This window comes from Hyla sarda, unplaced genomic scaffold, assembly GCF_029499605.1.
Source record: "Hyla sarda isolate aHylSar1 unplaced genomic scaffold, aHylSar1.hap1 scaffold_717, whole genome shotgun sequence".
In the NCBI taxonomy this organism is placed as follows: Eukaryota; Metazoa; Chordata; class Amphibia; order Anura; family Hylidae; genus Hyla; species Hyla sarda.
In genome coordinates, this window is record NW_026610737.1 from 40,301 (window position 1) to 52,610 (window position 12,310).

General features: G+C 46.2%; 1 protein-coding gene across 1 annotated transcript in view; it reads left to right on the plus strand.

Moving 5' to 3' along the window:
* The window catches only part of TGFB1I1 (transforming growth factor beta 1 induced transcript 1), a 109,595-nt gene that overhangs the window by 34,450 nt on the left and 62,835 nt on the right, over positions 1-12,310 (plus strand). The window contains exon 6 of the mRNA XM_056554427.1: positions 4,336-4,414. Within this exon, the coding sequence (XP_056410402.1) occupies positions 4,336-4,414 (79 nt within the window). The remainder of the gene's footprint in view (positions 1-4,335; positions 4,415-12,310) is intronic.

Genomic DNA, 12,310 nt, shown 5'->3' on the forward strand with positions numbered 1-12,310 from the left:
TGTTTTGATAGACCTTTTTGATTGCTTTTAATAAATTTATTATAGGGTACACAAAGTGACCAAAACTACGCAAATTTGGACTTTTGATTTTTTTTTTTTTACGTGTACGCCACTGACTATGCGGTTTAATCAACGTTATATTTTCAAAGTTCGGACATTTATGCACGCGACAGTACCACAAATATTTATGTTTATTTTTAGTTTACATATATATATATTTTTTAATGAGGAAAAGGGGGGGGGGGTGATTCAAACTTTTATTAGGGAAGGGGTTAAATCACATTTATTAACTTTATTTTTTGTACTCTGTTTTTTTAGTCCCCATAGGGGACTATTATGTGCAATCCTTAGATTGCATACACTGAACAATGCTATGCCATAGCATAGCACTATTCAGTGTTGTCTGTGCTCAATTGCTCCAGCCTGCATAGCCTGGCTGGAGCAACGAGGCACAAATCGGATGGCGAGGAGGCATGTAAGGGCCCTCCCACCGCCCTCTCAGCTGTTCGGGACGCCACGATTTCACCGCAGCAGTCACGAACAGCCCGCTGAACTAGCCAGGATGTCTTTTCTCTCGTTTTAGATGCTGCGATCAACATTGATTGCGGCATCTAAAGGGTTAAAACTGGACATCAGCCCGATCGGCGATGTCCTGTATTAGCCGCGGGTCCTGATAGCAACCGGGACACACTGGGTATGAAGTGTGCTCAGCTCCTGAGCGCGCTTCATATATTGGGAGCGGGCAATGGACGAAAATATACGTCCATTGTCCTTAAGGGGTTAATGAGAATAACCTTGTAACAGAGCACCAACATGGGATTATGCAGAATAGGTCCTGTCCGACTAATCCGATCATCTATGAGGAGGTCAGATATAGTGTGAACTGGGGTGAGGTGTGTATGAGGGATCATTCAGACTAATCTGATCATCTATGAGGAGGTCAGGTATAGATTGGACTGGAGTGAGGTGTGTATGAGGGATCCATCAGACTTATCTGATCATCTATGAGGAGATCAGGTAATAGATTGGACCGGGGTGAGGTGTGTTTGAGGGATCAGTCAGACTAATCTGATCATCTATGTGGAGGTCAGGTATAGATTGGACTGGGGTGAGGTGTGTATGAGGGATCCATCAGACTTATCTGATCATCTATGAGGAGATCAGGTATAGATTGGACTGGAGTGAGGTGTGTATGAGGGATCCATCAGACTTATCTGATCATCTATGAGGAGATCAGGTAATAGATTGGACTGGAGTGAGGTGTGTATGAGGGATCCATCAGACTTATCTGATCATCTATGAGGAGATCAGGTAATAGATTGGACCGGGGTGAGGTGTGTTTGAGGGATCAGTCAGACTAATCTGATCATCTATGTGGAGGTCAGGTATAGATTGGACTGGGGTGAGGTGTGTATGAGGGATCCATCAGACTTATCTGATCATCTATGAGGAGATCAGGTAATAGATTGGACCGGGGTGAGGTGTGTTTGAGGGATCAGTCAGACTAATCTGATCATCTATGTGGAGGTCAGGTATAGATTGGACTGGAGTGAGGTGTGTATGAGGGATCCATCAGACTTATCTGATCATCTATGAGGAGATCAGGTAATAGATTGGACTGGAGTGAGGTGTGTATGAGGGATCCATCAGACTTATCTGATCATCTATGAGGAGATCAGGTAATAGATTGGACTGGAGTGAGGTGTGTATGAGGGATCCATCAGACTTATCTGATCATCTATGAGGAGATCAGGTAATAGATTGGACTGGAGTGAGGTGTGTATGAGGGATCCATCAGACTTATCTGATCATCTATGAGGAGATCAGGTAATAGATTGGACTGCAGTGAGGTGTGTATGAGGGATCAGTCAGACTAATCTGATCATCTATGAGGAGATCAGGTAATAGATTGGACTGGAGTGAGGTGTGTATGAGGGATCCATCAGACTTATCTGATCATCTATGTGGAGATCAGGTAATAGATTGGACTGGAGTGAGGTGTGTATGAGGGATCCATCAGACTTATCTGATCATCTATGAGGAGATCAGGTAATAGATTGGACTGGAGTGAGGTGTGTATGAGGGATCCATCAGACTTATCTGATCATCTATGAGGAGATCAGGTAATAGATTGGACTGGAGTGAGGTGTGTATGAGGGATCAGTCAGACTAATCTGATCATCTATGAGGAGATCAGGTAATAGATTGGACTGGAGTGAGGTGTGTATGAGGGATCCATCAGACTTATCTGATCATCTATGAGGAGATCAGGTAATAGATTGGACTGGAGTGAGGTGTGTATGAGGGATCCATCAGACTTATCTGATCATCTATGAGGAGATCAGGTAATAGATTGGACTGGAGTGAGGTGTGTATGAGGGATCCATCAGACTTATCTGATCATCTATGAGGAGATCAGGTAATAGATTGGACCGGGGTGAGGTGTGTTTGAGGGATCAGTCAGACTAATCTGATCATCTATGAGGAGTTTTTTGCAGGACCAATTATACTTTGTAATGACAATTATATACAGTCATTTTTCCATAACTTATGCACCGAAAAAAAGATAATTTATAATTATTTGCAAGGTGAAATAAAAAAAAAAATGCTAATTTGGGGGTTTCCTTTTTTTCACCATTCACCTTTTGGTCAAGCTTACATGTTATTTTGATACTTTAGGTCAGCCTGATTGCAGCAATACCAAATTTGCTTAGTTTCTGCCATGTTTTACTAATTTAAAAAAAATTCTAAACTTTTTAATAAAAATAAATAAATTCCTGTCCCCCTATAACATTTTTATTTTTCTGAATACCGGGCTGTATGAGGGCTTTTTTGTGCCGTAATCTGTTGTTTGTATCGGTACCATTTTGGTATTGATCGGACATTTTAAACACTTTTTCTTAATTTTTTTCTGGGATGTTATAAACATAAAAAACTTTAACTCCAGTGACCGTATAGGATATATAATGTAATATTTTAATAGTATGGACAATTACGCATGTGCCAATACCAAATCAGGCTCAATCAAATACAGATCCACGGGGCAGCCATGGAGGCAGAGTTAAGCCCTCCAGCCATGGATGCAGAGGTGTATCGTCCCCCCCCTTCCCCCCCCAAGATAGAGGGGGAAGTAAGTCCGGCTCGCCCGATGCAGGGCTAAATGCATGAAAAACTCGCCTGCCCAGCGCCCAGAACTACATGTCCCGGGAGTTGGGTGATAGGATTTCGACATTAAATTGGGTAAGGTGATCACCATAGAGGATAACATAATATTACAGAGGTATCTGTGGAAGCTGGAAGCTTGGGCAAACACATGGAAAATGAAGTTTAATTTGGATAAATGTAAGGTTATGCACTTGGGCTGTAAAAACAAAATGTACGATTATGTGCTAAATGAGAAGACATTAAGTAAAACCTATACTGAAAAGGACTTGGGACTTGTGGACAGTAAACTCTACTATAGTGATCAGTGCCAGGCAGCTGCTGCCAAGGTTAACAAAGTCATGGGATGTATAGAGAGGCATAGATGCTTGAGGCAAGAACATAGTTTTGCTTCTGTGTAAATCATTAGTCAGATCGCACATGGAGTATTGTGCACAATTTTGGGACCCCTTTATAAAAAGACATGGCTGAACTGGAGAGGGTTTACAGGACCAGGACAGGTTATCAAGCTTGGGGTTATTTAATCTGGAGAAAGGAGATCTTCGGAGGATCTGATCATAATGTACAGATATATGAATGGACAGTACAGAGATTTTAATAGGGATCTTTTTATACCTAGGCCGGTAACCATGACAAGGGGGCATCCTCTACCTCTAGAGGAAAGAAGGTTTCACTATCATCACAGGCAGAGATTCTTTACTGTAAGAGCAGTGAGACTATGGAACCGTCTGCCACATGATGTTGTGATGACTCAATAAACAAGTTCAAGGGGGGCCTGGATGTTTTTCTAGAGAAATATAACACTACAGGTTATGAATACTAGATTTATGTGGATAGAACATTGACCCAGGGATTTATTCTGATGCCATACTGGAGTCAGGAAGGAAGTTTTCCTCTTTCCTAGGGCAATTGATATATATATATATTTTTGCCTTCCTCAGGATCAACACGGTAAGGTTCTAGATTGAAATCAATGGACTTGTCTTTTTGCAACCTTACAAACTATGTTACAATATTACTAATGCCTTCCAATGTTCATCATACATCACATAAGACCTTCTGTAAGTAGTAGTGTTGTCTGGTGATTGACATCTTCTGTTCCTCAGATCACATGTATCCTAAGGAGTAATCCTACGTGACACAAGGAACTGATATATATGTCCATATTTTTAGGGCTTTGTCGGCATCCTCGGCCACCCTGGAGTTGGACAAACTGATGGCATCGCTTTCTGATTTTCACAAACAAAACACGGTCAGAAATCCATTTCTTGTGGTATTTTTCACAAAAGTGACTATAAGATGCACAGTCTGTTCCTTAGGTGAAGCAAGCTTTTGTCCAGCATATTGTACTTATTTTAAATATTATACAAAGTTTAGGAGACAAAAGTAAGGCCCAGGCATACTGATGACTCAGCGATGTGTATGTGATGACCCAGTGCGGCGCTGTATCCTCACCATGTGTATGTGATAACCCAGTGCAGAGCTGTATCCTCACCATGTGTATGTGATGACCCAGTGCAGGGCTGTATCCTCACCATGTGTATGTGATGACCCAGTGCAGAGCTGTATCCTCACCATGTGTATGTGATGACCCGATGCACCTCTGTATCCTCACCATGTGTATGTGATGACCCAGTGCAGCGCTGTATCCTCACCATGTGTATGTGATGACCCAGTGCAGAGCTGTATCCTCACCATGTGTATGTGATGACCCAGTGCAGAGCTGTATCCTCACCATGTGTATGTGATGACCCGATGCACCTCTGTATCCTCACCATGTGTATGTGATGACCCAGTGCAGGGCTGTATCCTCACCATGTGTATGTGATGACCCGATGCACCTCTGTATCCTCACCATGTGTATGTGATGACCCAGTGCAGAGCTGTATCCTCACCATGTGTATGTGATGACCCAGTGCAGGGCTGTATCCTCACCATGTGTATGTGATGACCCAGTGCAGCGCTGTATCCTCACCATGTGTATGTGATGACCCAGTGCAGAGCTGTATCCTCACCATGTGTATGTGATGACCCAGTGCAGGGCTGTATCCTCACCATGTGTATGTGATGACCCAGTGCACCTCTGTATCCTCACCATGTGTATGTGATGACCCAGTGCAGTGCTGTATCCTCACCATGTGTATGTGATGACCCAGTGCACCTCTGTATCCTCACCATGTGTATGTGATGACCCGATGCACCTCTGTATCCTCACCATGTGTATGTGATGACCCGATGCACCTCTGTATCCTCACCATGTGTATGTGATCACCTGATGCACCTCTGTATCCTCACCATGTGTATGTGATGACCCAATGCACCTCTGTATTCTCACCATGTGTATGTGATGACCCGATGCACCTTTGTATCCTCACCATGTGTATGTGATGACCCAGTGCAGAGCTGTATCCTCACCATGTGTATGTGATGACCCAGTGCAGCGCTGTATCCTCACCATGTGTATGTGATGACCCGATGCACCTTTGTATCCTCACCATGTGAATGTGATGACCCAGTGCAGGGCTGTATCCTCACCATGTGTATGTGATGACCCAGTGCACCTCTGTATCCTCACCATGTGTATGTGATGACCCGATGCACCTCTGTATCCTCACCATGTGTATGTGATGACCCGATGCACCTCTGTATCCTCACCATGTGTATGTGATGACCCGATGCACCTCTGTATCCTCACCATGTGTATGTGATGACCCAGTGCAGGGCTGTATCCTCACCATGTGTATGTGATGACCCGATGCACCTCTGTATCCTCACCATGTGTATGTGATGACCCAGTGCACCTCTGTATCCTCACCATGTGTATGTGATGACCCGATGCACCTCTGTATCCTCACCATGTGTATGTGATGACCCAGTGCAGCGCTGTATCCTCACCATGTGTATGTGATGACCCGATGCACCTCTGTATCCTCACCATGTGTATGTGATGACCCAGTGCAGCGCTGTATCCTCACCATGTGTATGTGATGACCCAGTGCACCTCTGTATCCTCACCATGTGTATGTGATGACCCAGTGCAGGGCTGTATTCTCACCATGTGTATGTGATGACCCGATGTACCTTTGTATCTTCACCATGTGTATGTGATGACCCAGTGCAGGGCTGTATCCTCACCATGTGTATGTGATGACCCGATGCACCTCTGTATCCTCACCATGTGTATGTGATGACCCAGTGCAGCACTGTATCCTCACCATGTGTATGTGATGACCCGATGCACCTCTGTATCCTCACCATGTGTATGTGATGACCCAGTGCAGCGCTGTATCCTCACCATGTGTATGTGATGACCCAGTGCAGAGCTGTATCCTCACCATGTGTATGTGATGACCCGTTGCAGAGCTGTATCCTCACCATGTGTATGTGATGACCAGATGCAGAGCTGTATCCTCACCATGTGTATGTGATGACCCGATGCACCTCTGTATCCTCACCATGTGTATGTGATGACCCGATGCACCTCTGTATCCTCACCATGTGTATGTGATGACCCAGTGCAGGGCTGTATCCTCACCATGTGTATGTGATGACCCAGTGCAGCGCTGTATCCTCACCATGTGAATGTGATGACCCAGTGCAGTGCTGTATCCTCACCATGTGTATGTGATGACCCAGTGCAGAGCTGTATCCTCACCATGTGTATGTGATGACCCGATGCACCTCTGTATCCTCACCATGTGTATGTGATGACCCAGTGCAGCGCTGTATCCTCACCATGTGTATGTGATGACCCAGTGCAGAGCTGTATCCTCACCATGTGTATGTGATGACCCAGTGCAGAGCTGTATCCTCACCATGTGTATGTGATGACCCGATGCACCTCTGTATCCTCACCATGTGTATGTGATGACCCAGTGCAGCGCTGTATCCTCACCATGTGTATGTGATGACCCAGTGCAGAGCTGTATCCTCACCATGTGTATGTGATGACCCAGTGCAGGGCTGTATCCTCACCATGTGTATGTGATGACCCAGTGCAGCGCTGTATCCTCACCATGTGTATGTGATGACCCAGTGCAGAGCTGTATCCTCACCATGTGTATGTGATGACCCAGTGCAGGGCTGAATCCTCACCATGTGTATGTGATGACCCAGTGCAGAGCTGTATCCTCACCATGTGTATGTGATGACCCAGTGCAGGGCTGTATCCTCACCATGTGTATGTGATGACCCAGTGCAGGGCTGTATCCTCACCATGTGTATGTGATGACCCAGTGCAGAGCTGTATCCTCACCATGTGTATGTGATGACCCAGTGCAGAGCTGTATCCTCACCATGTGTATGTGATGACCCGATGCACCTCTGTATCCTCACCATGTGTATGTGATAACCCAGTGCAGAGCTGTATCCTCACCATGTGTATGTGATGACCCAGTGCAGTGCTGTATCCTCACCATGTGTATGTGATGACCCAGTGCAGCGCTGTATCCTCACCATGTGTATGTGATGACCCGATGCACCTCTGTATCCTCACCATGTGTATGTGATGACCCAGTGCGGCGCTGTATCCTCACCATGTGTATGTGATGACCCAGTGCGGCGCTGTATCCTCACCATGTGTATGTGATGACCCAGTGCAGAGCTGTATCCTCACCATGTGTATGTGATGACCCAGTGCAGCGCTGTATCCTCACCATGTGTATGTGATGACCCAGTGCAGGGCTGTATCCTCACCATGTGTATGTGATGACCCAGTGCAGCGCTGTATCCTCACCATGTGTATGTGATGACCCGATGCACCTCTGTATCCTCACCATGTGTATGTGATGACCCAGTGCAGGGCTGTATCCTCACCATGTGTATGTTATGACCCAGTGCAGCGCTGTATCCTCACCATGTGTATGTGATGACCCAGTGCGGCGCTGTATCCTCACCATGTGTATGTGATGACCCAGTGCACCTTTGTATCCTCACCATGTGTATGTGATGACCCAGTGCACCTTTGTATCCTCACCATGTTTATGTGATGACCCAGTGCACCTCTGTATCTTCACCATGTGTATGTGATGACCCAGTGCACCGCTGTATCCTCACCATGTGTATGTGATGACCCGATGCACCTTTGTATCCTCACCATGTGTATGTGATGACCCAGTGCACCGCTGTATCCTCACCATGTGTATGTGATAACCCAGTGCAGAGCTGTATCCTCACCATGTGTATGTGATGACCCAGTGCAGAGCTGTATCCTCACCATGTGTATGTGATGACCCAGTGCAGTGCTGTATCCTCACCATGTGTATGTGATGACCCAGTGCAGCGCTGTATCCTCACCATGTGTATGTGATGACCCGATGCACCTCTGTATCCTCACCATGTGTATGTGATGACCCAGTGCGGCGCTGTATCCTCACCATGTGTATGTGATGACCCAGTGCGGCGCTGTATCCTCACCATGTGTATGTGATGACCCAGTGCAGAGCTGTATCCTCACCATGTGTATGTGATGACCCAGTGCAGGGCTGTATCCTCACCATGTGTATGTGATGACCCAGTGTAGCACTGTATCCTCATCATGTTTATGTGATGACCCGATGCACCTCTGTATCCTCACCATGTGTATGTGATGACCCGATGCACCTCTGTATCCTCACCATGTGTATGTGATGACCCGATGCACCTCTGTATCCTCACCATGTGTATGTGATGACCCAGTGCAGGGCTGTATCCTCACCATGTGTATGTGATGACCCAGTGCAGAGCTGTATCCTCACCATGTGTATGTGATGACCCAGTGCAGCACTGTATCCTCACCATGTTTATGTGATGACCCGATGCACCTCTGTATCCTCACCATGTGTATGTGATGACCCGATGCAGAGCTGTATCCTCACCATGTGTATGTGATGACCCGATGCACCTCTGTATCCTCACCATGTGTATGTGATGACCCGATGCACCTCTGTATCCTCACCATGTGTATGTGATAACCCAGTACAGCGCTGTATCCTCACCACGTGTATGTGATCACCCGATGCACCTCTGTATCCTCACAATGGGGGACATGTATCATTATTTGTGTATGGTAGAATCATTTTACCCCTTTTCCCGAATTCTAAATTATGTGCAGAAGCGCTAAATTTATCAATCAAGTACAATGAGCTTCATAAATTGCGGGTAAATATAGTAATCTCCTAAATCCACTCTTTGGAAAATAGAATCAATGATTTAGAGCATCTTGCTACGTTAAGTCCAAGATGGTTTATATTTGCGCAAAAAAAACAGCTCTTGCGGCAAAATTTTTGGTGTAAAAAAAAAGTACGCAGTTAATAAATCCATGTGTACTATAGAGGTCACTCCAAGGTACCCTGATTCAGCCACATCTGGAGGACATGCTCTACCAAAACGTGCGCAAAAAAATTGCGCAAAAAAAGGGCTTGCGCAAAATTTTGTGCAAAAAAATACACACAAAACAGGGGTAAAATCTTTGATACATGTCCCCCAATGTGTATGTGATGACCCAGTGCAGCGCTGTATCCTCACCATGTGTATGTGATGACCCGATGCACCTCTGTATCCTCACCATGTGTATGTGATGACCCAGTGCAGAGCTGTATCCTCACCATGTGTATGTGATCACCCGATGCACCTCTGTATCCTCACCATGTGTATGTGATGACCCAGTGCAGAGCTGTATCCTCACCAAGCGTATGTGATGACCCAGTGCAGGGCTGTATCCTCACCATGTGTATGTGATGACCCGATGCACCTCTGTATCCTCACCATGTGTATGTGATCACCCGATGCACCTCTGTATCCTCACCATGTGTATGTGATCACCCGATGCACCTCTGTATCCTCACCTTGTGTATGTGATCACCAGATGCACCTCTGTATCCTCACCATGTGTATGTGATGACCCAGTGCAGAGCTGTATCCTCACCATGTGTATGTGATGACCCGATGCACCTCTGTATCCTCACCATGTGTATGTGATGACCCGATGCACCTCTGTATCCTCACCATGTGTATGTGATGACCCGATGCACCTCTGTATCCTCACCATGTGTATGTGATGACCCAGTGCAGGGCTGTATCCTCACCATGTGTATGTGATGACCCAGTGCACCTTTGTATCCTCACCATGTGTATGTGATGACCCAGTGCAGGGCTGTATCCTCACCATGTGTATGTGATTACCCGATGCACCTCTGTATCCTCACCATGTGTATGTGATGACCCGATGCAGAGCTGTATCCTCACCATGTGTATGTGATGACCCAGTGCGGCGCTGTCTCCTCACCAGGTGTATGTGATGTCCCGACGCACCTCTGTAACCTCACAATGTGTATGTGATGACCCGATGCACCTCTGTATCCTCACCATGTGTATGTGATGACCCAGTGCAGCGCTGTATCCTCACCATGTGTATGTGATGACCTGATGCACCTCTGTATCCTCACCATGTGTATGTGATGACCCGATGCACCTCTGTATCCTCACCATGTGTATGTGATGACCCAGTGCAGCGCTGTATCCTCACCATGTGTATGTGATAACCCAGTGCAGAGCTGTATCCTCACCATGTGTATGTGATGACCCGATGCACCTCTGTATCCTCACCATGTGTATGTGATGACCCAGTGCAGCACTGTATCCTCACCATGTGTATGTGATGACCCAATGCACCTCTGTATCCTCACCATGTGTATGTGAATACCCAGTGCACCTCTGTATCCTCACCATGTGTATGTGAAGACCCAGTGCAGGGCTGTATCCTCACCATGTGTATGTGAAGACCCAGTGCAGGGCTGTATCCTCACCATGTGTATGTGATGACCCAGTGCAGAGCTGTATCCTCACCATGTGTATGTGAAGACCCAGTGCAGGGCTGTATCCTCACCATGTGTATGTGATGACCCGGTGCAGAGCTGTATCCTCACCATGTGTATGTGAAGACCCAGTGCAGGGCTGTATCCTCACCATGTGTATGTGATGACCCAGTGCACCTCTGTATCCTCACCATGTGTATGTGATGACCCAGTGCAGAGCTGTATCCTCACCATGTGTATGTGAAGACCCAGTGCAGGGCTGTATCCTCACCATGTGTATGTGATGACCCAGTACAGCGCTGTATCCTCACCACGTGTATGTGATCACCTGATGCACCTCTGTATCCTCACAATGGGGGACATGTATCATTATTTGTGTATGGTAGAATCATTTTACCCCTTTTCCCGAATTCTAAATTATGTGCAGAAGCGCTAAATTTATCAATCAAGTACAATGAGCTTCATAAATTGCGGGTAAATATAGTAATCTCCTAAATCCACTCTTTGGAAAATAGAATCAATGATTTAGAGCATCTTGCTACGTTAAGTCCAAGATGGTTTATATTTGCGCAAAAAAAACTGCTCTTGCGGCAAAATTTTTGGTGTAAAAAAAAAGTACGCAGTTAATAAATCCATGTGTACTATAGAGGTCACTCCAAGGTACCCTGATTCAGCCACATCTGGAGGACATGCTCTACCAAAACGTGCGCAAAATTTTGTGCAAAAAAATACACACAAAACAGGGGTAAAATCTTTGATACATGTCCCCCAATGTGTATGTGATGACCCAGTGCAGCGCTGTATCCTCACCATGTGTATGTGATGACCCAGTGCAGAGCTGTATCCTCACCATGTGTATGTGATGACCCAGTGCGGCGCTGTCTCCTCACCAGGTGTATGTGATGACCCAATGCACCTCTGTATCCTTACCATGTGTATGTGATGACCCAGTGCAGAGCTGTATCCCCACCATGTGTATGTGATGACCCAGTGCAGAGCTGTATCCTCACCATGTGTATGTGATGACCCAGTGCAGAGCTGTATCCTCACCATGTGTATGTGATGACCCGGTGCAGAGCTGTATCCTCACCATGTGTATGTGATGACCCAGTGCAGGGCTGTATCCTCACCATGTGTATGTGATGACCCGATGCACCTCTGTATCCTCACCATGTGTATGTGATTACCCAGTGCACCTCTGTATCCTCACCATGTGTATGTGATGACCCAGTGCAGAGCTGTATCCTCACCATGTGTATGTGATGACCCGGTGCAGCGCTGTATCCTCACCATGTGTATGTGATGACCCAGTGCACCTCTGTATCCTCACCATGTGTATGTGATGACCCAGTGCA